At 39.9% G+C, this 27,368-nt stretch overlaps 2 protein-coding genes across 4 annotated transcripts; both read left to right on the top strand.

The window, feature by feature from the left end:
- Positions 1-884: 884 nt before the first annotated feature.
- Positions 885-14,204, top strand: LOC133554363 (oocyte zinc finger protein XlCOF6.1-like). 2 transcript variants are annotated; one of them, XM_061903125.1, is made up of 3 exons: positions 885-1,192; positions 6,979-7,347; positions 12,088-14,204. In XM_061903125.1, exons 1-3 carry the CDS (start codon positions 1,090-1,092, stop codon positions 12,765-12,767), a joined length of 1,152 nt encoding a protein of 383 aa, XP_061759109.1. In that variant the 5' UTR covers positions 885-1,089; the 3' UTR covers positions 12,768-14,204. The 2 variants fall into 2 exon arrangements, with proteins under 2 accessions (XP_061759109.1, XP_061759029.1); XM_061903045.1 differs by lacking the exon at positions 12,088-14,204 and having other exon boundaries at positions 6,979-8,774.
- A 7,440-nt stretch (positions 14,205-21,644) lies between these two features.
- On the top strand, positions 21,645-25,429 carry LOC133550805 (uncharacterized). 2 transcript variants are annotated; one of them, XM_061896935.1, is made up of 2 exons: positions 21,645-22,889; positions 24,722-25,429. In XM_061896935.1, exons 1-2 carry the CDS (start codon positions 22,535-22,537, stop codon positions 24,733-24,735), a joined length of 369 nt encoding a protein of 122 aa, XP_061752919.1. In that variant the 5' UTR covers positions 21,645-22,534; the 3' UTR covers positions 24,736-25,429. The 2 variants fall into 2 exon arrangements, 1 of the variants encoding a protein (XP_061752919.1); XR_009806385.1 differs by having other exon boundaries at positions 22,474-24,780; positions 24,861-25,422.
- The last annotated feature ends 1,939 nt before the right edge of the window (positions 25,430-27,368 follow it).

Below are 27,368 nucleotides of genomic sequence, written 5' to 3'. Positions count from 1 at the left end.
AGAAAGTAAAACAGTAAACATGTTGGTTTACCGAAAGAGAGTCAGTGTTGGTTCTGACCGGCGCAGGAAGACAGTGCGCATCACACAGGCAGCGATGACGTCACACACCAGTGGGAGGGGGTGTGCTCTGCGCCCACTTTCGCTTCAAAACAAACCTCGATGGAACTTCAGATAAAACTGAGGTTATTAGTCAGTAATGCAGCCACAAACTTTCTTATCATCGGCACACGTCAAATTTAAAATAGAATCAAAGAATCAGGACGCACTTTGTCCTGTATGTTTATTAAGTAAGTGGCCAACAGAGACCATTATTTAGTTTTCATGTTGGTGTCAAAGAAAAAGGTCAATGGTGACGTCACAGGCCAGTTTTGACCCAGCAGTTTGGCTCCAGTCGCCAACACGCACCGAGCAGGCATCTTGTCAGTGCAGCAGATAACTAAAGTCAGTGTACAAAAGTGAAAGTAGAAGTCTTCTGCTGTCTATGGTTGCAATAAGAGCAATATTTATGTCAGCGTCTTTGTTTCCTCACCGAGTGCAGTTGGTCCGAGGTCGAGTACAAGTCATCCTTCAATGAGGATATTACTGATAAAAGTCAAGATTATAATGTTGAACATGTATACTGGGGTAGTGTGACTTTCACACTTTCACAAGACTTACTTTGTCAAACAACTTGCCGTTTGCTTGAACCCACTAAAAGACAGAATACAACATTGTCCATTTTTGTTTCATTTCTATCTCCAAAGTATTTTGATACCAAAAATGTTTTCGCGATAAGGAGCACTTCAATTATGAGCCATAAATGTAAGTAAAGATTAAAAGGGCCGCTAGTTATTTAAAATATATTTTATTTTTCAAAGTGCAGTTGTCAACCGGAAATTGCTCATTTCTGGCGCATGCGCAAACACATCGAACAGTGGTCCAAGTCCAAGATGGCGGACTAAGCGACGCGGTTTCACATTTACGATCTTATAGATTCAAAAATAGCATCAAATACCTCAACTATTCGCTTTTTCTTAAGCCCACGAAACGGACTTTGAGTGTGGAGCGACGGCGTGTTACCTGAAGTGAAGATTGAAGACGTGATAGAAGATGGACGACTACTGCTATGCTAAGATGGCGACGTCATGTCAAAGAGAAAGTGAAAGAGAATCAGCGCCACCAACGGAGAACAATCTGAAAAGCGAAGATGAAGGTGAGTGTGTTGCGTTCACTCATTTGAAAGCTATTTGACTTCCAAGCCCTAAAAACAGAAATTAGCCCACTTTGTTGAACAATGTAAACAAAAAACCTCGATCCAAAATGGCGAAAATGTCTGTTAGAAGTTACCGCAGTAGTAAACAGTAGGCAAGCAACGATACTTGGTATAATCCCGTGTGGATCTGCCTTTATTGACTGTGAGGCTGTGTTTTAATATTTTTCTATCAGACTTTTTGTTTGTGTCTGCAAAGTTTCTCATCCTCTGATACAACATGTACTAAAAAAAACTCTGCCAGGCAAGGGCAGGAAAAAAAGTGCTTTAAAGGGGAACATTATCAGCAGACCTATGTAAGCGTCAATATATACCTTGATGGTGCAGAAAAAAGACCATCTATTTTTTTAACCGATTTCCGAACTCTAAATGGGTGAATTTTGGCGAATTAAACGCCTTTCTATTTATCGCTCTCGGAGCGATGATGTCAGAACGTGACGTCACCGAGGTAATAAAGCCGGCATTTTCTCAAACACATTACAAACACCAGCTCCCAGCTCCGTTATTTTCTTTTTTTTCGAATATTTTCTGGAACCTTGGAGACATCATGCCTCGTCGGTGTGTTGTCGGAGGGTGTAACAACACTAACAGGGAGGGATTCAAGTTGCACCACCGGCCTCAAGTTGCGAAAGTAGCAAGAAATTGGACGAAATTTATTCAAAATACGAGGGTGTGAGAAGCGGACGAAATGGTCAGTCATTTATTCGCACATTTTACCAACGAAAGCTATGCTACTACAGAGATGGCAAGATTGTGTGGATATCTTGCGACATTCAAAGCAGATGCATTTCCAACGATAAAGTCAAAGAAATCTGCCGCCAGACCCCCATTGAATGTGCCGGAGGGTCTGCACATTTTACCGGCGATGCTAAGGCAGACATGGCACAGAGATGTATGGATAACCTGCAGATGCATTTCCCACGATAAAGTCAACAGAATCACAAAGGTGAGTTTTGTTGATGTTGTTGACTTATGTGTTAATCAGACATATTTGGTCGCGGCATGACTGCCAGCTAATCGATGCTACATGCTATTTAGGCTAGCTGTATGTACATTTGTAGCTATATTTACATCCAGCGTTTTCCTCCACCCACATTTAATGCCAAACAAACACTTACCAATCGACTGATTTAAGTTGATACAGTGTCACAAGATGCGAAACTTCCGATCATTGGTCCGCACATTTTACCTGCGATGCTAAGGCAGACATGGCCGAATAGCGTCAATAGCTATTCGTTCAATAGCTTCAGTTTCTTATTCAATTTTGTTTTAAAACAAGTTATGAGTGCTCTTTTGTGCATGTTGTCACTAAGATGACATATCAAAACAACACTAAATTAAAGTGTACTTTTTGTACAGACACCACTACAGTAGTTTAAAACAAATAAAGTGCACTTTTGTGCATGATGTCACACAAGATATTTCAATAAGTGTCAAATAAAAATGAGCTGCATAATAGAAAAACAAATAGTGTTCGTCCTTCGCTATGTGGTAGTTTACTGCGAACATTATCTCCTTTTGTTGTTGACTATTTTTTTCATACGCTGCTGATCTGGAAATGTTTGCCACGGCATTTTTTGGCGTAGCACCGAACAGAGATGTTGATATGCGGAGTAAGCACTCTTCATTCACACCTTCTTTCTCTCGTATTACCACTCGCACCACCGCTAACGTTACCCATGCTGTTACCTCTCTGCTCCGCGAGGGCATATACGTATGTGACGTATGTAAGAAGTTGCGCTTGCTCTCTGTGAGAAGGAGAGGCAAGAAAAAGTGGAAAGAGTCCGTAGTGTAATGCCAGCAGCTAAAAGCAACTGTGTGAGAATGTATACTCCAATATCACCATATAGTCATTTTCTATATCGCACAGAGACAAACCCGCGATATATCGAGGGTATCCATATATCGCCCAGCCCTACACAATAGCAATAATTTTGCCTGGGGGAATTTTAAACCTGGCTACTACCTATTCCAACCATTCTGCAATGTTGGATGCTGAATGTCTTTCCTCTAGTGGCATGGCGGTAAGGCAGATTGACTTCATGTTCCATTCCTCTCCAATGTAATGGCATGTATTGCAAAGGTGGCTACACTTGTCCACACGTCAGTAGTGAGAGCAATTTTGCTCTGTTTGGCTTTTAGGTCAGTCTACACTGCTTGGAATGTCTGCTCGTACTTCCTCTCCATCACTCTGGTCAAGTGGGTCCTCGAGGGAAGAGTGTAAACAGCTAATGCGGGGTTGTTTCTCTCTGTAATGAGAAAAATCATTTCAAGAACGTTCATAGTAGCATCATTTACAGGTAACTTAATACATACCTAGTTGATTTATTTCATCAATTCTGACGTAAAAGGCAAATACGTCACCACATTAAAAAAAAAAGCTAAATTGAATAAATGGACATTGGGGGTTCAGCATACACCAATAATAACACAGAAATGTCACTCATCAGATCAGAACTGGATCAGATATTGTACACATTAATAATAAAGGATTCATTTTAGGCTGCCTCTGAATCACAGCATGAAATATTCCAGCACCTTCATAACGTTTAGTTACACTAAAGCATCACTATTTATATAACTTTACATCAATCCATTATGAAACCAACCTGAGATGTTTCTGTCCCCTACGTTTATTTCCAAATTGGTAACCGTGCGTTTTCTCTCTCAAAACGGAGTCAAATCAGCCGGAGACACATTATCAGCCCTGCGTTGCAACAAAGGGATAACGTTAACCTTTCTCACAAAAAAGAGCCGGCGTGCTGAACTGATGAATGCCTGTTGCCGCTCAAAACAACAAAGAAACTGAAGTCGTCGCACTCTCCAAAAAGTTCCCAACACTCTGAAAGTTAATACACAACAGTTGCTGCTGCACTTCCTTAAAGAAAATGTCCTCGTTAACAAAAGATTAAAAACACACGACAACGGTCACAAGGGGATCAATGTACTCGGAATATGGATTTAAAAAATTCCGTACCGTGAGTTCCCTTCATCCATGGCTCCAACATGTTTCCTCTTCATGTGCTCCCAGCGCAATGTTGTACTTCCTTGCCAGGCGAAGTCCACGCTGCACATTTTGCAGGAAACGCTCGTCTTTGAAGTCTTTAAAGAGGAACATTATCACAATTTCAAAAGGGTTAAAAACAATAAAAATCAGTTCCCTTTGAAATGTTGTATTTTTTGAAGTTTTTTTCAAAATTTTACCAGTCTCCGAATATCCCTAAAAAAAGATTTAAAGTGTTTGATTTTCGCTATTTGCGATGCCACTATCCATTTCCCTGTGACGTCATACAGTGCTGCCAATGTAAACAAACAATGGGAATACCACAGCAAGATATAGCGACATTAGCTCGGATTCAAACTCGGATTTCAGCCACTTAAGCGATTCAACAGATTACGCATGTATTGAAACAGATGGTTGGAGTATGAAAGTATTGAAGAAGAAACTGAAGCTATTGAGCGAATAGCTATTGACGCTATTCATAGCCATAGCATGGCCGAATAGCTGCGTTAGCATCGCCGGTAAAATGTGCGGACCAAACGATCAGGACTTTTGCATCTTGTGACACTGGAGCAACTTAAATCTGTCGATTGGTAAGTGTTTTTTTCGAATTAAATGTGGGTGGAAGGAAACGTAATATAGTTGCAAATGCATCTACAGGTTATCCATACATCTCTGTGCCATGTCTGCTTTAGCACCGCCGGTAAATAGCATGTTAGCATCGATTAGCGTAGCATGTTAGCATCGATTAGCTGGCAGTCAACATCAACAAAACTCACCTCTGTGATTTCTGTGACGTTATCGTTGCAAATGCATCTACAGGTTATCCATACATCTCTGTGCCATGTCTGCTTAAGCACCGCCGGTAAATAGCATGTTAGCGTCAATTAGCATAGCATGTTAGCATCGATTAGCTGGCCGTCACGCCGCCACCTAATATGTCTGATTAGCACATAAGTCAACATCAACAAAACTCACCTTTGTGATTTCGTTGACTATCGTTGCAAATGCATCTGCAGGTTATCCATACATCTCTGTGCCATGTCTGTCATCGCCGGTCAAATGTGGAGACACTTTGGTACATTCAATGGGGGTCTGGCGGCAGACACTTTGGCATCTTGGGGCCAGTGGTGCAACTTGAATCCCTCCCTGTTAGTGTTGTTACACCCTCCGACAACACACCGACGAGGCATGATGTCTCCAAGGTTCCAAAAAATAGTCGTAAAAACGGAAAATAATAGAGCTGAGACCCAATGTTTACAATGGGTTGAAAATGAAAATGGCGGCTGTATTACCTCGGCGACGTCACATTCTGACGTCATCGCCTCCAGAGTGATAAACAGAAAGGCGTTTAATTCGCCAAAATTCACCCATTTAGAGTTCGGAAATCGGTTAAAAAAATAGATGGTCTTTTTTCTGCACCATCAAGGTATATATTGACGCTTACATAGGTCTGCTGATAATGTTCCCCTTTAAAGTAAAGTGTCTGCACACTTTTGTGGACTTAGGTCGTACACTTTTCTCCAATGAAGCAATAACCTCAAGATGTCTCTTTGCTGAACTATCAGTACTGCTTTCCTCCATCATTTTTTGAATGTTTCCAGGCACAAAGACTATAAAAAGGGGAGCCATTAAAGGGGAACATTATCACAGTTTCAAAAGGGTTAAAACCAATAAAAATCAGTTCCCAGTGGCTTATTTTATTTTTTGAATTTTTTTTCAAAATGTTACCCGTCCCGGAATATCCCTAAAAAAGCTTTAAAGTGCCTTAATTTTCTATATCTTCGAAGCCACTATCCATTTTCCTGTGACATCATCCAGTGCAAACAGACAATGGCGAATAGCACAGCAAGATATAGCAACATTAGCTCGGATTCAAACTCGGATTTCAGCGGTTTAAGCGATTCAACAGATTATGCATGTATTGATGCGGATGGTTGGAGTATGGAGGCAGATAGCGAAAACGAAATTGAATAAGAAACTGAAGCTATTCAGCAAATAGCTATTGACGCTATTCGGCCATATTTGCCTTAGCATCGCCGGTAAAATGTGCAGACCAACGATCAGAAGTTTTGCATCTTGTGACACTGGATCAACTTAAATCTGTCGATTGGTAAGTGTTTGTTTGGCATTCAATGTAGGTGGAGGGAAAGGCTGGATGTAAATATAGTTTCAAATGTACATACAGCTAGCCTAACTAGCATGTTAGCATAGATTAGCTGGCAGTTACGCCGCGACCAAATATGTCTGATTTGCACATAAGTCAACAACATCAACAAAACTCACCTTGGTGATTCAGGGTCTGGGAGCCCACAAACAGGAAAGGTGTAAAGCAACCCTTGCAGAGCGGCGGCTCCCTGTTTAAAGTGTCACCTTTATTGTTAGTTTAGAAGCCCAAATACCTCCATATTGCACTTCACACACCCTCTTTATTAACCAGTAGAATTGTCCTTTGTTGCCTTTCTTCCTCTCCACGATGTTATTGCTTGTATGCACTTTGTGTGTGCGTTTTGACACACTCAACATCATGCGCCTCGGCTCTGTAGTCACCGCCACACAGCAGCATTCAGATGAAAGAACGGTACCGGTACTTTTCAAAGGTGCTACAGTACCGATTTCAATTAATTAGTACCACAATACTTTATTAGTAGCAGTATACTGTACAACACTACTACACACACATACAGTACATAGAAGAAAGTGTGTTTTTGTTGTTTGTGTCTTGCAGACGTCCAGCAGCTGATGAGTAATCCAGAAGAAGTTTCCCCTCAGTCAGGGGGGAGCTCCACTTTGAAGCAGGAGACTCCACAACCACCCTGCATTAAAAAGGAAGAGGAGGAACTCTGCATCACTCAGGAGGGAGAGTGTCTTCTAGGACGAGAGGAAGCTGATTACACCAAGTTTCCACTGACTGTTGTCTCTGTGAAGACTGAAGATGATGAAGAGAAACCACAAGTAGACAACCTCTTAGCTCCACTATCAGATAGTGAGGCTGAAGACGAGGTTGAAGAACCTTTGAGCAGCGATACAGACTGTGAAGGTGATATAAGGACTTACACTGACAACAAACACTTTGAAGGCTCTTCAAAGAAGAGAGGTAACAAATGTTTTAGCTGCTCGGTTTGTGCTGAAAGTTTTACTAACAAGAGCAATTTGACTCGACACATGAGAACACATACAAGAGATAAACCATTCAATTGTTCAGTGTGTGCTAAAAGCTTTTCTCAAAATAGCAATTTGACTAAACACATGAGAACACACACTGGTGAAAAACCATTTAGTTGTTCAGTTTGTGGCAAAAGCTTTGCTCAAAATAGCTATTTGACTGAACACATGAAAACACACACTGGTGAAAAACCATTTAGTTGTTCAGTTTGTGGCAAAAGCTTTGCTCAAAATATCTATTTGACTAACCACATGAGAACACACACTGGTGAAAAACCATTTAGTTGTTCAGTTTGTTGCAAAAGCTTTTCTCAAAATAGCAATTTGACTAAACACATGAGAACACACACTGGTGAAAAACCATTTTGTTGTTCAGTTTGTGGCAAACACTTCTCTCAAAATAGCTATTTGACTGAACACATAAAAACCCACGCAGGTGAAAAACCATTTAATTGTTCAGTTTGTGACAAAAGCTTTTCTCGAAATAGCTCTTTGACTGACCACATGAGAACACACACAGGTGAAAAACCATTTTGCTGTTCGATTTGTGGTGAAAACTTTTCTATTAAGAACCGTTTGACTGAACACATGAGAACACACACAGTTGAAAAACCATTTATTTTTTCAGTGTGCCGTAAAAGGTTCCCACATAAAGCAGACGCAGCAAAACACATGAGAATACACGAGGGAAAATAAGCAATTAGCTGTTTAGTTTGTGGTATGTTGCTCATATGTGGCGACATCCACCCTACCCAGGACCTCCTCACTGCTTCTTTCACAAATATCTGAGGTACAAACGTTGAGAGGAAAAAGGTTGTTCTCTTTACCTCCACAAAATGTACAGAAAACAAACAAAACTGTGGTTCTAAAACCAGGTATGGACCGAAGCGTGGGATACCTGTACCGTTACACCTCTAGTAAACACAATTATAGATATGAACAAAATGACAGTTGTCAGCTGTGAGCATATATTACCTCCATCAAACATGGCGGAAATGTCTGTTACAAGATACTGTGCTAGTAAATAGTCGGGATGCAACTGTACTCGCTGTTATCCTGCACGGGACAATCTGACTTAAAAAAAAATTTTTAAGTGATGTTAATCAGGATCAGGTGGTGTACAATATATAGTCTTGATCATATTTTTGCCATATTGCACAGCCATATTCCATCAGCACTCCAGCTCAGTTTTGGCATTTGGGGAGTTTCTACAGAAATTAGTTATGTTCATACTTTGTATTTTTTGTGTAGCACTTGCAGTAGTGCTAATTGCTTGATCTGCTTGTCACTCAGCTTTTAAAACTTGTAACTCATCCTCCTTATATTCGGGCTCAAAAATATAAGGTTTTGGATCATAAATTGTCCCAAAGTCTTCTTTGATGGCACTCATGAAGTCTGCCTTTATTAGTAATAGTTGGTGGTGGTGTTGAAGGAAATAACGAGCGTTGTGATGCGTCTGTGAAAAAAATGTGAAATTGTTTGCGTAAAATGATAAAAAATGATGAAAATACGTAAATATTACATATTTTTAAGAATATGTCTGTTTTAACATGACATATATTCTTAAAGGCCTACTGAAATGAGATTTTCTTATTTAAACGGCAGGTCCATTCTATGTGTCATACTTGATCATTTCGCGATATTGCCATATTTTTGCTGAAAAGATTTAGTAGAGAACATCCACGATAAAGTTCGCAACTGGAGAAAAGCCCCGCCTCTAACGGAAGTCGCAGACGATGACGTCACCCGTTGAGGGCTCCTCACATATTCACATTGTCTATAATGGGAGCCTCCAACAAAAAGTGCTATTCGGACCGAGAAAACGACAATTTCCCCATCAATTTGAGCGAGGATGAAAGATTCTTGTTTGAGGATATTGATAGCGACGGACTAGAATTTTTTTTTTTTTTTTTCAACGCGATTGCAATCGCGTTGCATTGAAACGGATTCAAATGTTTTTAGACACATTTACTAGGATAATTCTGGGAAATCCCTTATCTTTCTATTGTGTTGGTAGTGTTTTAGTGAGTTTAACAGTACCTGATAGTCGGAAGTGTACGTCCACGGCCGGATGTTAACGAGCAGTGTCTCGGGGAAGTCGACGGCAGCTGTATGGGAGGCACAAGCGCAGCTGATCTCGGGTAAGAAGCGACTTTTTAACCGCAATTTTCTCACCGAAACCTGCTGGTTGACAAGTGGTCGGGATCCATGTCCGCTGTGATCCATACTAAAGTTTCATCTCCGTGAATTTTAAACAAGGAATCACCGTGTGTTTGTGTGGCTAAAGACTAAAGCTTCCCAACTCCGTCTTTCTACTTTGACTTCTCCATTATTAATTGAACAAATTGCAAAGGATTCAGCAACACAGTTCTCCAAAATACTGTGTAATTATGCCTTTAAGCAGACGACATTTAGCTGTGTGTGTGTGCAGCGCTCATACTTCCTAAAAACCTGTGACGTCTTGCGTACACGTCATCATTACGCGAAGTTTTCAAGACGAAACTAACGGGAAATTTAAAATTGCAATTTAGTAAACTAAAAAGGCCGTATAGGCATTTGTTGCAATGTTAAGATTTCATCATTGATATATAAACTATTAGACTGCGTGGTCGCTAGTAGTGGCTTTCAGTAGGCCTTTAAAGGGGAACATTATCACCAAACCTATGCAAGCGTCAATATATACCTTGATGTTGCAGAAAAAAGACCATGTATTTTTTTAACCGATTTCTGAACTCTAAATGGGTGAATTTTCTGCCTTTCTGTTTATCGCTCTTTTAGCGATGACGTCAGAACGTGACGTCACCGAGGTAACACACCCACCATTTTCATTTTCAACACATTACAAACACCGGGTCTCAGCTCTGCTATTTTCCGTTTTTTCGACTATTTTTTGGAACCTTGGAGACATCATGCCTCGTCGGTGTGTTGTCGGAGGGTGTAACAACACTAACAGGGAGGGATTCAAGTTGCACCACTGGCAAGAAATCTGCCGCCTGCCCCCATTGAATGTACCAGAGTGTCTTCACATTTGACCGGCGATGCTAAGACAGACATGGCACAGAGATGTATGGATAACCTGCAGATGCATTTGCAACGATTAAGTCAACGAGATCACAAAGGTGAGTTTTGTTGATGTTGTTGACTCATGTGCTAATCAGACATTTAATCACGGCATGACTGCCAGCTAATCGATGCTAACATGCTATGCTAATCGATGCTAACATGCTATTTACGCTAGCTGTATGTACATTTGAAACTAGATACCCACATTTAATGCGAAACAAACACTTACCAATTGACGGATTTAAGTTGCTCCAGTGTCACAAGATGCAAAAGTCCTGATCGTTTGGTCCGCACATTTTACCGGCGATGCTAATAAGGAAGCCCTGTATGATGTCACAGGGAAATGGATAGTGGTTTCGAAGATAGCGAAAATAAGGCACTTTAAAGCTTTATTTAAGGATATTCCGGGACCGGTAAAATTTAGAAAAAAACTTTAAAAAAAATACAACAAGCCACTGGGAACTGATTTTTATTATTTTTAACCCTTTTGAAATTGTGATAATGTTCCCCTTTAAGTGTGTATATAAAAAGTTGTTGGAAGCTTTTGAATATTTTTTATAGGCGAAATAACGTGCATCACCATTACCTGCATTGTTAGCTGACTTTTGCTAGTGTTTATTTATGAGTTAGAATCAGTGATGGGCAGTAGTGCACAACAAGTAGCGACGCTATGTAGCTTAACTACAGTTCCCAGTAGCGCGGCGTTAGTCTTGCTCCTTTTTGAACCCGCAGTGATTCCTGTAGTTTAGCTTTATTTCGACCCATGTAGTGACGTAGCGTCCATCAAACGCTACAAAGATAGAAAATAGCTAATCAAGGGCTGGAAAAAAAACGAAATACATATTGCAAGAATCATTTTAATGTATTATTACTATGATTGTTACTTTACGTGTTATTTTTTTTGTTACTATTGTATATCTGGTTGTTCTTTTAGATTATATGTCAAATTGAGTTTTGGTGGTACTGTTTTTACGTTTTCAAATAAATAATTGTGTTCTTTATCTTGATTCCAAAAATCACTGAAAATAATTGTGATTATTATGTTTTGCCATAATTGTCCAGCTCTAGACAAGGTATCGGAAATGACTTCATAATAAACTATGTATCACACTACTTGGGTCACGATACAATAGTCTATTGTAATATTGTGACATGGAGTTTTACTGCCATTTTTACAAAGTCATTGTAAAAATTAAAAAAAAATGCTTAAAAGACATGTATATAAGTACACTCGATGTGTCAAAAACAAAGTAAATAAAATGATCATTACAATTGTACAGAAAGTGGATCAAATTTCTTGCATTTGGTATCTAAAAAAAAGTCCTCTACATTTAACTACAGACTTCTTTGAGATATAAATTATATATTTTTTTGTGCGATGTATTTCAATATTGACTTTTACCCTACTGTTAGTTTGTAGTAAGCTATTGTCCATGGAAGCAAATGTTTTCTACTTTCTGTGATTCTAGCTGAACTTTTCTGAGTCCATGACAAGTCATGTAAACATTGATCCATCATTCTGGCAAGGCACGAAATGAATGGCCATGAAACACTACACACACATACAGTACTTAGAAGAAAGTGTATTTTTGTTATTTGTGTCTTGCAGACGTCCAGCAGCTGATGGGTAATCAGGAAGAAGTTTCCCCTCAGTCAGGGGGGAGCTCCACTTTGAAGCAGGAGACTCCACAACCACCCTGCATTAAAAAGGAAGAGGAGGAACTCTGCATCACTCAGGAGGGAGAGTGTCTTCTAGGACGAGAGGAAGCTGATTACACCAAGTTTCCACTGACTGTTCTCTCTGTGAAGACTGAAGATGATGAAGAGAAACCACAAGTAGACAACCTCTTAGCTCCACTATCAGATAGTGAGGCTGAAGACGAGGCTGAAGAACCTTTGAGCAGCGATACAGACTGTGAAGGTGATATGAGGACTCACACTGACAACAAACACTATGAATGCTCGACAAAGAAGAGAGGTAAAACATGTTTGAGCTGCTCAGTTTGTGCTGAAAGTTTTACTGAAAAGAGCCGTTTGACTCGACACATGAGCACACACACAGGGGAAAAACCATTTAATTGTTCGGTTTGGGGCAAAATATTTTCTCAAAATAACAATTTGACTCAACACATGAGAACACACACAGGTGAAAAACCATTTAATTGTTCAGTATGTGGAAAAAGTTGTTCTGTTAAGAGAAATTTGACTGAACACATGAGAACACACACAGGTGAAACCCCTTTAATTGTTCAGTTTGTGGCAACAGCTTTTCTCAAATTAGCAATTTGACTCAACACATGACAACACACACTGTTAAAAAAACATTTAATTGTTCAGTTTGTGGCAAAAGCTTTTCTGTTAAGTGCAGTTTGATTAAACACATGAGAACACACTTAGATGAAAAACCATTAAAGTGTTAAGTTCTCATGCGTTTAGTCATGTCTTCGTGTCGACACACGAGAACACACACTGGAGAAAAAACGTTTAGTTGTTCAGTGTGCTGTAAAAGGTTCCCACATAATGCAGCCGCAGTAAAACACATGAGAACACACAAGCGAAAATAAGCAATTAGCTGTTTAGTTTGTGGTATGTTGCTCATATGTGGCGACATCCACCCTACCCAGGACCTCCTCACTGCTTCTTTCACAAATATCTGAGGTAATCATACAAACTTGGATTATTCGAATGATTGTCTTCCGTGCAAATGTAAAGAAAGTGAACAGTGTGTGATTTACTGCAATACTGTCAGTCTTTCAACGTTTTATTTGTGCTCTGTAGAAACACTGAGATTAAGTCTAAGTTTTGTTGTGTTCTGATATGTTTGTGAAATCTATGTGTTTTCTTTTTCTGGATATCAGACTAATTGTAAGTTCTGTTTGCTTATTTTATTACGTCTGACGGCATTATATTTGGCATCGTTGGTTACGTGAAGAAGACGTGGCTGAAATAAATGTCTGTGAGAAAAAGGAACGACTCGAGCCTTGACTAAGACCTCGGAGGGAGTAACACTGATAATGGACAACAATTTACAGGTCAGTGATTTGATGAGTTTTTTTTTTTTTTTAAGTATGGGTTTCAACTAAGGCTGTCAATGTTAACGCATGTGATTATTAAAAATAATATATCACATTACCATAAATGAATGATGATGAATCACAGTGTTGGTTTTGACCGGCGCAGGAAGGCAGTGCGCATCACACAGGCAGCGATGACGTCACACACCAGTGGGAGGGGGTGTGCTCTGCGCCCACTTTCGCTTCAAAACAAACCTCGATGGAACTTCAGACAAAACTGAGGTTATTAGTCAGTAATGCAGCCACAAACTTTCTTATCATCGGCACACATCAAGTTTAAAATAGAATCAAAGAACCAGGACGCACTTTGTCATGTATGTTTATTAAGTAAGTGGCCAACAGAGACCATTATTTCGTTTTCATGTTGGTGTGAAAGAAAAAGGTCAATGGTGACGTCACAGGCCAGTTTTGACCCAGCAGTTTGGCTCCAGTCGCCAACACGCACCGAGCAGGCATCTTGTCAGTGCAGCAGATAACTAAAGTCAGTGTACAAAAGTGAAAGTAGAAGTCTTCTGCTGTCTATGGTTGCAATAAGAGCAATATTTATGTCAGCGTCTTTGTTTCCTCACCGAGTGCAGTTGGTCCGAGGTCGAGTACAAGTCATCCTTCAATGAGGATATTACTGATAAAAGTCAAGATTATAATGTTGAACATGTATACTGGGGTAGTGTGACTTTCACTCTTTCACAAGACTTACTTTGTCAAACAACTTGCCGTTTGCTTGAACCCACTAAAAGACAGAATACAACATTGTCCATTTTTGTTTCATTTCTATCTCCAAAGTATTTTGATATCAAAAATGTTTTCGCGATAAGGAACACTTCAATTATGAGCCAAAAATGTAAGAACAGATGAAAAGGGACGCTAGTTATTTAAAAGGTATTTTATTTTTTAAAGTGCGGTTGTTGACCGGAAGTTGCAAATTTCTGGCGCATGCGCAAACATCGAACAGTGGTCCAAGTCCAAGATGGCGGACTAAGCGACATGGCTCTTCGGAGAAGTTTCACATTTACGATCTTATAGATTCAAAAATAGCATCAAATACCTCAACTGTTCGCCTTTTCTTAAGCCCACCACACGGACTTTGAGTGTGGAGCGACGGCGTGTTACCTGAAGTGAAGATTGAAGACGTGATAGAAGATGGACGACTACTGCTATGCTAAAATGGCGACGTCATGTCAAAGAGAAAGTGAAAGAGAATCAGCGCCACCAACGGAGAACAATCTGAAAAGCCAAGATGAAGGTGAGTGTGTTGCGTTCCTTAATTTATAAGCTATTTGACTTCCAAACCCTAAAAACTGAAATTATCCCACTTTGTTGAACAATGTAAACAAAGAACCTCGATCCAAAATGGCGGAAATGTCTGTTAGAAGTTACCGCAGTAGTAAACAGTAGGCAAGCAACGATACTTGGTATAATCCTGCGTGGATCCGCCTTTAAAAGCCTACTGAAATGAGATGTTCTTATTTAAACGGGGATAGCAGGTCCATTCTGTGTCATACTTGATCATTTTGCGATATTGCCATATTTTTGGTGAAAGGATTTAGTAGAGAACATCCACGATAATAATCACAACTGTTGGTCGCTAATAAAAAAGCCCTGCCTTTACCGGAAGTATGTGCGCGTGACGTCACGAGCTGAAGGGTTCCACACATATTCACATTGTTTTTAATGGGAGCCACCAGCAGTAAGAGCAATTTGGACCGAGAAAGCGACAATTTCCCCATTAGTTTGAGCGAGAATGAAAGATTTGTGAATTAGGATGTTGATAATGAATGTGGCTCCGAAATGACAACACTGGCACGGCTTCTTAAAGACGGGCTCTTTACTTGAGTTTATGCCGTGAAAACTACAGGACAAGACATGAAATACAATGGTTTTAGAAATAGTTCAGTCCCAGGCAAATAAGGTGCTAAACAGAATAGCTACCTCGCGGCCGCCTGCCACTTCGGAGGTTCTTGGGCAGCAAATATTTCAGTCTTGTGCAACTAAATGAGCGTACAAAAATTAAACCAATGCACTCCACAAATATACAGAACAATTCGACACAATATGACAAATACCTGGTTCAGCTAGCCAAATGTTCTTACTGCTGCTTAAAGTCTTTTGCATGTCTGCAACCCCAAATACTACACCAAAATCTCGCGAGAAAAGCGGTGTGACAAAGGAAATAAATTGCCCCTTTTATAGTAAACCAAATGTGTCTTATTTACAAAAAATATAACATGACTTCAAAACCATAACCCTTTTCAACAAAAAATGTTAACCCTTAAAACAAGAAATATTAAGTGTAAGTTTTCAACAACACTTACAGTGAAGGACTAGAAGAGGGAAAAAAGTGACGGCTCCAGGCGACGGCAGTGTGAGCGTTTCAGATGTAATTAGACACATTTACTAGGATAATTCTGGAAGATCCCTTATCTGCTTATTGTTTCAATAGTGTTTTAGTGAGATTTTAAAGATTAGAAAGGCATACCACGAGGTCGGATGGCTGCGGTGAACACGAAGTGTCTCAGAGAGAAGCCGAGGAGCCAAGATCACAGCTGCTTTTTAGACAGCTGCTGCAGGACGACGAATAATCCAATGATGTCTCCGGTAAAATATATATCTAAATTTCCCCATCCAAAAACATGCTGGTTGACGTCGAGAAAACATGTTGGTTTGACCGCTCTGCTTCACAACAAACAAAGAAACACCGGCTGTGTCTCGGTGCTAAAGGCAGCTGCAATCCACCGCTTACCACCAACAGCATTCTTCTTTATAGTCTCCATTATTAAATGGACAAATTGCAAAAGATTCAGCAACACAGATGTCCAAAATACTGTGTAATTATGCGGTTAAAGCAGACGACTTTTAGCCGCGAGTGGTGCAGCGCTAATATTTCTTACTCACAGTCAAAGAACAATTTTACAAGGATAGAATATAAATGAATACGCATTAAACTTTTCTTGTTGCACTCAAAGAACAATTTACAAGTTTCCATATTACTTATAGTCTGCTATAATCAAGGAATAGATTAGAACAAAAAGTTTTACTGACATTATATTCAATTATTGATGATTTATGGTTGCCACAGGATGTCTTTGTGGCTTGTGCAGCCCTTTGAGACACTCGATATTTAGGGCTATATAAGTAAACATTGATAGATTGATTGATTGACTCCTGGTCTGTGCTTTAAGAAAAAATACAATTATTAATTATTCATTAAGTACTAAAAACTAAACAAAGGATAAATGTACACAGATAAGCCATGTAGCAGCTAAAACACATTTATTAAAGACAAAACACCAATTGTAGGAATTTGTTACAAAATGTCGTCATTTGACTTGCATTACTTCAGTTTTTCTCAAATGGGGGTACTTGAAGGTATCCCAGGGGGAACATGAGATTTTTTTTAAATATTATAAAAATAGCAAAAATTCAAAAATCCTTTATAAATGTATTTATTCCATAATACTTCAATAAAGTATGAATTTAAGTTCAAAAAATGAACATCAAATCAAGTACTTGGCTATTCCATTAATTACCCTAACCCAGAGTTTCCCCCCCATGCCATGATGGTTTGTTCCTACCTGGCGGTGCCGCACGGCACCAACTGTCAATCAACTATCGATGGAGAAAACAATGGAGGCGTGGTTAAAGGGGAACATTATCACCAAACCTATGTAAGTGTCAATATATACCTTGATGTTGCAGAAAAAAGACCATGTATTTTTTTAACCGATTTCCGAACTCTAAACGGGTGAATTTTGGCAAATTAAACGCCTTTCTGTTTATCGGTCTTTTAGCGATGACGTCAGAACGTGACGTCACCGAGGTAACACCCCCCCCGCCATATTCATTTTCACATTACAAACACAGGGTCTCAGCTCTGTTATTTTCCGTTTTTTCGACTATTTTTTGGAACCTCAGAGACATCATGCCTCGTCGGTGTGTTGTCGGAGGGTGTAACAACACTAACAGGGAGGGATTCAAGTTGCAACACTGGCCCAAAGATGAGAAAGTGTCTGCCGCCAGACCCCCATTGAATGTACCAGAGTGTCTTCACATTTGAGCGGCGATGCTAAGACAGACATGGCACAGAGATGTATGGATAACCTGCAGATACATTTGCAACGATTAAGTCAACGAAATCACAAAGGTGAGTTTTGTTGATGTTGTTGACTTATGTGCTAATCAGACATATTTGGTCACGGCATGACTGCCAGCTAATCGATGCTAACATGCTACGCTAATCGATGCTGACATGCTATTTACGCTAGCTGTATGTAGATTTGAAACTAGATACCCACATTTAATGCGAAACAAACACTTACCAATCGACGGATTTAAGTTGCTCCAGTGTCACAAGATGCGAAAGTCCTGATCGTTTGGTCCGCACATTTTACCGGCGATGCTAATAAGGCAGCCATGCTATGGGCCACTTCATTAGGTACACCCACGCTATGGCCAAATAGCGTCAATAGTTATTCGCTCAATAGCTTCAGTTTCTTCTTCAATACTTTCATACTCCAACCATCTGTTTCAATACATGCGTAATCTGTTGAATCGCTTAAGACGCTGAAATCCGAGTCTGAATCCGAGCTAATGTCGCTATATCTTGCTGTGGTAACCGCCATGTTGTTTGTATTGGCAGCACTGTGTGACATCACAGGGAAATGGATAGTGGTTTCGAAGATAGTGAAAATGAGGCACTTTAAAGCTTTATTTAGGGATATTCCTGGAGGTGTAAAATTTTGAAAAAAAAATTAAAAAAATACAACAAGCCACTGGGAACTGATTTTTATTGGTTTTAACCCTTTTGAAATTGTGATAATGTTCCCCTTTAAAGCGTAGCAGTAATGCAGCTGAAAACGAGGAGGAACATGTGCCAAATAAGGCCAAACCAGAGCCGGCACAATTCAGACCGTCTTCCGAAGAAGGCACTCCGGCATATTCAGTTGTGGTCTATTTTCCAATATTGCAGATTTCTTTGACTTTATCGTTGGAAATGCATCTGCTTTGAGTGTCGCAGGATATCCACACATTCTTGCAATCTCTGTCGTAGCATAGCTGTCGTCGGTAAAATGTGCGGAACAAACTTTCGCATCTTTTTGAATCCGTCCCTGTTAGTGTTGTTACACCCTCCGACAACACACCGACGAGGCATGATGTCTCCAAGGTACGGGAAAACAGTCGAAAAAACAGAAAATAACAAAGCTGATTTGACCTGGTGCGTGAATTAAGATTGAGAAAATGGCGGATCGCTTCATGTTGTGACGTCACGGGTGAAAGGTCATCGCTCCAACAATTGAAATTAATTGATCAATTGATCAATTGAAAGGCGTTTAAATCGCCAAATTCACCCTTTTAGAGTTCTGAAATTGGTTAAAAAAAATATGGTCTTTTTTCTGCAACATCAAGGTATATATTGACGCTTACATAGGTCTGGTGTTATAAGGGGAACATTATCACAATTTCAAAAGGGTTAAAAACAATAAAAATCAGTTCCCAGTGGCTTGTTGTATTTTTTGAAGTTTTTTTCAAAATTTTACCGGTCTCGGAATATCCCTAAATAAAGCTTCGAAGTGCCTTATTTTCGATATCTTCGAAACCACTATCCATTTCCCTGTGACGTCACACAGTGCTGCCAAAACAAACAACATGGTGGATACCACAGCAAGATATAGCGACATTAGCTCGGATTCAAACTCGGATTTCAGCGTCTTAAGCGATTCAACAGATTACACATGTATTGAAACAGATGGTTGGAGTATGAAAGTATTGAAGAAGAAACTGAAGCTATTGAGCGAATAGCTATTGACGCTATTCATAGCCATAGCATGGCCGAATAGCTGCGTTAGCATCGCCGGTAAAATGTGCGGACCAAACGATCAGGACTTTCGCATCTTTTGACACTGGAGCAACTTAAATCCGTCAATTGGTAAGTGTTTTTTTCCGCATTAAATGTGGGTGGAAGGAAACGTAATAAAGTTGCAAATGCATCTACAGGTTATCCATACATCTCTGTGCCATGTCTGCTTTAGCACCGCCGGTAAATAGCATGTTAGCGTCGATTAGCGTAGCATGTTAGCATCGATTAGCTGGCAGTCATGCCGCGACCAAATATGTCTGATTGCACATAAGTCAACATCAACAAAACTCACCTTTGTGATTTCGTTGACTTTATCGTTGCAAATGCATCTGCAGGTTATCCATACATCTCTGTGCCATGTCTGTCAGTAAAACGTGGAGACACTCCCGCACATTCAATAAGGGTCTGGCGGCAGACACTTTGGCATCTTCGGGCCAGTGGTGCAACTTGAATCCCTCCCTGTTAGTGTTGTTACACCCTCCGACAACACACCGACGAGGCATGATGTCTCCAAGGTTCCAAAAAATAGTCAAAAAAACGGAAAATAACAGAGCTGTGACCCGGTGTTTGTAATGTGTTGAAAATGAAAATGGCGGCTGTATTACCTCGGCGACGTCACATTCTGACGTCATCGCCTCCAGCGCGATAAACAGAAAGGCGTTTAATTCGCCAAAATTCACTAATTTTTCCTGCACCATCAAGGCATATATTGACGCCTACATATGTCTGGTGATAATGTTCCCCTTTAAAGAAAATCTCCTTGTTAACAAAAGATTAAAAACACACGACGAAGGTCACAAGGGATCAATGTACCCGGACTATGGACTTAAAAAATTCCGTACCGTGAGTTCCCTTCATCCATGGCTCCAACATGTTTCCTCTTCATGTGCTCCCGCCGCAATGTTGTACTTTCTTGCCAGGCGAGGTCCACGCTGCACATTTTGCAGGAAACGCTCGTCTTTGAAGTCTTTAAAGTAAAGTGTCTGCACACTTTTGAGGACTTAGGTCGTACACTTTTCTCCACAGAAGCAATAAACCTCAAGATGTCTCTCCGCGGAACTATCAGTACTGCTTTCCTCTGTCATTTTTTGAATGTTTCTAGGCACAAAGACTATACAAATGTGAGTCATTAACCTCCCTGCTTGGCACCCAGCATCAAAAGTTGGAATTGTGGGTTAAATCACCAAATATGATTCCTGGGCGCGGCCACCGCTGCTGCTCACTGCTCCCCCCACCTCCCAGGGGGTGATCAAGGGTGATGAGTCAAATGCAGAGCATAATTTTGCCACACTTAGTGTGTGTGACTATCATTGTTACTTTAACTTTAAAGGAGACGGCGTGGTCACATGATCTGCACATGACACATCATTGGCTGGCTGACTCTCCCCTCATTAGACGTAGCCGCAGCGCATGTGCATAGCATAGATCCAACGAATTGGTGACTTAATTAATCGCCAACTCATTTTATAATTGATTTTAATCGATTTAATTGATTAGTTGTTGCTGGTTGTAACTAATCGGCGGCCTTGTCCTTCCGACCAAAGAGCGGAGTTGTTGTTGTGTCTATAGGCCCGGAGTCGCTCTGCAGGCAGTGCAAGCAAAGTTCAACTCCCGGGTGTTGTTGAGGAGGGAGGGAGGGTAGTCAGAGTGTCCCTCGCTGAGGTGTCCTTCAGGGATGTTTCCCAACAGCCTTTTTTCTGTTTTTGAGCAGCGTCAAGGAGTTAGATTGTAGATTAGGAATGTTTTTTTTCCAAGCGAGTGGACATTTTCATGGCCTGTCTGCTCTAATCGTCCATGTCAGGTCTCAAGCCAAATTTTTCAAATCCAGCAAGCCTCTCTTTGATTTCATCCATCTTGTGATTTAGTTCAGAAATGGCCACAGTCTGTGATCCCACAGCTCCACCCAGGCCTTCCATTGCCAGGGACAGCCTTTGTAAGTGAGTGGGCGAGTAAGGAGAGGTAGTGGTAGCATGTGCAGGAGTGTTAATAGCATGCTGGATGTCCGCTTGTGCCCTGTGGAAATAATAAATAAAGTGACCAAGTTGTAACTAATCGACGGCCTCGACCTTCCAACCAGAGAGCGGAGCTTTACGGACCCAGTGTTACCCCCGACAAAACATGGGCCCTGCAGGGAAGGTCTGCCCTACGCTCCTCGACCACGGTCTGGGAGCCCACAAACAGGAAAGGTGTTAAGCAACCCTTGCAGAGCGGCGGCTCCCTGTTTAAAGTGTCACCTTTATTGTTAGTTTAGAAGCCCAAATACCTCCATATTGCACTTCACACACCCTCTTTATTAACCAGTAGAATTGTCCTTTGTTGCCTTTCTTTCTCTCCACGATGTTATTGCTTGTATGCACTTTGTGTGTGCGTTTTGACACACTCAACATCATGCGCCTCGGCTCTGTAGTCACCGCCGCACAGCAGCATTCAGATGAAAGAACGGTACCTGTGAAGACTCTTCTTCGGCATGGTAATGCCGGTGTAGTTTTCCCGTGGATGCGTCGAAGCAGAACACAGCAAAGGTAAGATATAAGGTATTTATTTAATAACAAAAGGCTATGAACAAAAACACTGGTGTAAAGAGAAAAGGCAAACAAAAGACGCTAGCGTGAAAGCCAGGATAAAACACAAGGAAAACTAAAACTTGGTACGAGGACACAAAAGAGTGAACAAAAACATTCAGCATGAAAGCTGGAATATAAAGTGGCTTAGCGTGAGAGCTAGCGAGAAAATACATACGAAGGATGAGAGTCGTCACTGATGCGCGTGGGCAAATTAGGATCCGAGAATGAGTAAACAGAAAAGGTGAGCTTAAATAGGAGGGTGAAAATTAGTAGCAGGTGTGCGGGGCAAGACTAACAGGTGGACTGATGTGTAACCATAGTGATGGACAAAAACAGGAAATAAACAGGTCAGACTGAGAATGAAAAAACAAACATGTGAAGATCTGAGCAGCAGATCGCAACAGTACCAGTACTAGTCAAAGGTGGTATAGTACCGATTTCAATTGATTAGTACCACGATACTTTATTAGTAGCAGTATACTGTACAACCCTACTACACACACATACAGTACATAGAAGAACGTGTGTTTTTGTTGTTTGTGTCTTGCAGACGTCCAGCAGCTGATGGGTAATCCAGAAGAAGTTTCCCCTCAGTCAGGGGGGAGCTCCACTTTGAAGCAGGAGACTCCACAACCACCCTGCATTAAAAAGGAAGAGGAGGAACTCTGCATCACTCAGGAGGGAGAGTGTCTTCTAGGACGAGAGGAAGCTGATTACACCAAGTTTCCACTGACTGTTGTCTCTGTGAAGACTGAAGATGATGAAGAGAAACCACAAGTAGACAACCTCTTAGCTCCACTATCAGATAGTGAGGCTGAAGACGAGGTTGAAGAACCTTTGAGCAGCGATACAGACTGTGAAGGTGATATGAGGACTCACACTGACAACAAACACTCTGAATGCTCTACAAAGAAGAGAGGTAAAACATGTTTGAGCTGCTCAGTTTGTGCTGAAAGTTTTACTAACAAGAGCAATTTAAATCGACACATGAGAACACACACAGGAGATAAACCATTCAATTGTTTAGTTTGTGCTAAAAGCTTTTCTCAAAATAGCAATTTGACTAAACACATGAGAACACACACTGGTGATAAACCATTCAATTGTTCATTTTGTGCTAAAATATTTTCTGTTAAGTGGGGTTTGACTAAACACATGAGAACACACACTGGTGATAAACCATTCAATTGTTCAGTTTGTGCTAAAAGATTTTCTGTGAGGTGGGGTTTGACTCAACACATGAGAACACACACGGGTGAAAGAACATATAAATGTTCAGTTTGTGGCGTAAGCTTTTCTCAAAATGGCCATTTGATTCAACACATGAGAACACACACAGGTGAAAAAACATTTAAATGTTCAGTTTGTGGAAAAAGCTTTTCTCAAAATAGCATTTTGTTTCAACACATGAGAACACACACGGGTGAAAAACCATTTAAATGTTCAGTTTGTGGCGTAAACTTTTCTCAAAATGGCCATTTGACTCAACACATGAGAACACACACAGGTGAAAAAACATTTAAATGTTCAGTTTGTGGAAAAAGCTTTTCTCAAAATAGCTATTTCACTGAACACATGAGAACACACACAGGTGAAAAACCATTTAAGTGTTCTGTTTGTGGCAAAAGTTTTTCTCAAAATAACATTTTGTTTCAACACATGAGAACACACACAGGGGAAAAACCATTTAAATGTTCAGTTTGTGGCGTAAGCTTTTCTCAAAAAAGCCATTTGACTGTACACAAGAGAACGCACACGGGCGAAAAACCATTTAGTTGTTCAGTTTGTGGCAAAAGCTTTTCTGGTAAGAGCACTTTGATTGAACACATAAGAACACACACAGGTGAAACGCCATATAAGTGTTCAGTTTGTGGCAAAAGCTTTTCTAAAAATTGCCCACTGACGAGACACATGAGAACACACACAGGTGAAAAACCATTTAGTTGTTCAGTGTGCTGTAAAAGATTCACTCATAAAGCAGCCACAGTAAAACACATAAGAACACACAAGGGAAAATAAGCAAATAGCTGTTTAGTTTGTGGTATGTTGCTCATATGTGGCGACATCCACCCTACCCAGGACCTCCTCACTGCTTCTTTCACAAATATCTAAGGTATTCCTAAAAACTTGGATTATTGGAAGAATACTTTTATTTAGCTGCCAACTTTTCCTCCTCAGACTGATTGATGTGCAAATCAGAGACATATGAACAATTAACCCCCAACACCCTCAACCCAACCCCCACCTCCCTGGACTTTCGGGCATAACAGCTTCAATCAGGCCCGCGAGATGAGTTTGCGAAGTGTAAAAGTCGGCTGTATTTTTTAATGAAAGAAACTGCTGTTCTAATTGTGTCCACTGGATGTCGCAATAGTAAGTCTGTTGGCAAGCAAATAGTTTATACCGAGGCGAGCAAGTATACCAAGCAAGAAGTACACGGTAAAGCGGGGCTGTGACTCCTCCCCCTCCAGCCAACGTAAAAGAGGAGTAAAATAATCAATCAGTAACCCCACTTCAAATGCAGCATGAGACACTGCACACTGATATAATTCTGTGAAAATGATTGTCTTCTGTGCAAATGTAAAGAAAGTGAACAGTGTGTGATTTACTGCAATACTGTCAGTAAGTATCTTACTGCCATCAGCAGCACTAAGAACATTTGGCTAGCTGAACCAGGTATTTGTCATATTGTGTCGAATTGTTGTGTATATTTGTAAAGTACATTGGTTTCATTATTGTACGCTCATTTAGTTGCACAAGACTAAAATATTTGCTGCCCAAGAACCTCCGAAGTGGAAGACGGCCACGAGGTAGCTATTCTGTTTAGCACCTTATTTGCTTGTGACTATACTATTTCTAAAACCAATGTATTTCATGTCTTGTCCTGTAGTTTTCCCGGCATGAACTCAAGTAAAGAGCCCGTCTTTAAGAAGCCGTGCCAGTGTTGTCATTTCGGAGCCACGCTGTCAGTCTTTCAACTTTTTATGTGTGCTTTGTTGAAATTGTTCACACATTGCACTGCTTTTATTTTTCTGTCAATACACATTATGTCTAGAAGACAGGAAGTAACTCAACACTCTTGAATAGTTTCTACCTCAGTGTGTATGGTTTGTTGAGTTAGCACAGGATTAATATGTGGAAATGACAAGTGAGGTAGTTGATGTGAATTGTGAATTATATTTATATAGCGCTTTTCTCAAGTGACTCAAAGCGCTTTACATAGTGAAACCCAATATCTAAGTTACATTTAAACCAGTGTGGGTGGCACTGGGAGCAGGTGGGTAAAGCGTCTTGCCCAAGGACACAACGGCAGTAACTAGGATGGCACAAACGGGAATCGAACCTGCAACCCTCAAGTTGCTGGCACGGCCACTCTACCAACCGAGTTATGCCGCCCCTATAGAATAGTTTTTATTCATTTTTGTTTTGGTCTTCTCGATGGGTTTTTACTTAAAGTTCAGTTGCTTTAATATAATATATTAATTAATATAATATATAATTAATTAATATATTAATTAATTAAAGCACAATTAATTAGATCAATTGTGTTCTTCAGGGTGTCTTTAAATATGTACCTTTTTTTCTTCCTGTAAATGTTTAACCAACTTGAGGTGTTTTGTCAAGAGGATTATTTGTGATATGTACATTTTCAGAGTGTGCTTGTTCTATTTTGGGCCGAAATAAAATAAAGAAAACAATCTGAAGTTAGCTAAAATGAGTTTGACAGCCCTGCTGTAATCTGACTCATGTGAGCAGGTTACTGTATAAACACATTTTGTTATAAGTTATAAAAATGTGTTCAGTTCTCAGAGACACATCAATGTCAGGCTGACAATCGCTCTTCCGCTTTCTCCAAACACGAGAACAAAGCAGCTCCTACTGACTTGTGATTGGTCAGACCGTGCCGATCTTAATCACATGGCTAATTGCAATATAATAAATTGTGATGTAACACAATTGAATATCTTATATGCTCAGACAGTAATGTGTTTATATAAGTTTAGATTGTGTTATGATGTTTGTAATGGGGAAAGACGTTAATGTGTCTTGTTTTCATGTTTGCATTTAAGATAGTTGACATTTGTTAACTGGTGATTAGTGATGTTAAGTGCCTAAGATGGTAGTTATTGATTAGCAGTGCGATGAGGGCTTTCTGCTGGTGAGTGATTAGCACTACAGTTAGAGCCACCTATCGCCAGGTAGAAATGAGCAGTTTCACCAACATTTTGATGTGAAACCATATTACTAACTGTCTGCTGTTTTACAGGATTCATGGAAGTTTATTGTCATAGCAGCACACGATACACATGAGATGGCACACAATTTAGTAGCAGGTGAACAATAGGATTGGTCCTGGTGGAGATCTACACTCTTAGTGCTTTTCTTCTTCACTCAGAGTCATGATCTGACTTTCTAAAGGTTTTTAACTAAAACCACTAAGTAGGTTGAAAAATATTTGTGTGTTTCTTGTTGTGTTTAAAATGTATGATTTTTTTCTTCAATGTTTGCCCTTTTTCTGGTTTGAACAACAGCCATCGAAAAAGTCTGTGCACGTGCTTGTATATATATATCTATATATATATATATAGATATATATATATATATATATATATTTAATATTTTTTTTATTGTCAAAGAGTAGTTGTCGATTATTTAATGTGAGATACTTCTGCCATCTATTGTTTTAAAGCAAAATTCAATTGCCTTTATTTTGTAGTACAAAATGTATATCCTTAATCTGTTTTGGGTAACTTTCACCTAGATACATTGGGGAGGACACGACATGAGCGGTCAAGTCACACTGACCAAGTTGGGGGTTGACACCACATGGGACATTGAACATTGGACAATTGCGTAAGTTGTCATGAAAGGAATCAGGTCATCATGGAGTTTATAAAAAGGAGAGAAAGACCAACCCGGATGGGCTCTCTTAAAGGGGAACATTATCACAATTTCAAAAGGGTTAAAAACAATAAAAATCAGTTCCCAGTGGCTTGTTGTATTTTTTGAAGTTTTTTTTCAAAATTTTACCGGTCTCGGAATATCCCTAAATAAAGCTTTAAAGTGCCTTATTTTTGGCTCTCTGCGAAGACACTGGCCATTTCCCTGTGACGTCACACAATATATATATATACACACACACATACATATATACACACATACATATATGTATATACCTACATACATGTATATACATACGCGTATACATATATACATACTTACACACACACACACACACACACACACACATATATATGTATATATACATATATATGTATATATATATATATATGTATATATATATATATACACACACACACACACACACACACACACACACACAGGTATATATATATATATATATAATATATATATATATATATATATATATATATAT

Source organism: Nerophis ophidion, linkage group LG01 (assembly GCF_033978795.1).
Source record: "Nerophis ophidion isolate RoL-2023_Sa linkage group LG01, RoL_Noph_v1.0, whole genome shotgun sequence".
Lineage (NCBI taxonomy): Eukaryota > Metazoa > Chordata > Actinopteri > Syngnathiformes > Syngnathidae > Nerophis > Nerophis ophidion.
The sequence above is the reverse complement of the archived record's forward strand: the minus strand, read 5'-3'. Positions and strand labels throughout refer to the sequence as shown.

Coding starts and splice junctions, on each gene's coding strand:
- LOC133554363 (XM_061903045.1), top strand. CDS start 1,090: ATGGACGACTACTGCTATGCTAAGATGGCGACGTCATGTCAAAGAGAA. Junction 1,193..6,978: donor TCTGAAAAGCGAAGATGAAG/GTGAGTGTGTTG, acceptor TGTGTCTTGCAG/ACGTCCAGCAGCTGATGAGT.
- LOC133550805 (XM_061896935.1), top strand. CDS start 22,535: ATGGGTAATCCAGAAGAAGTTTCCCCTCAGTCAGGGGGGAGCTCCACT.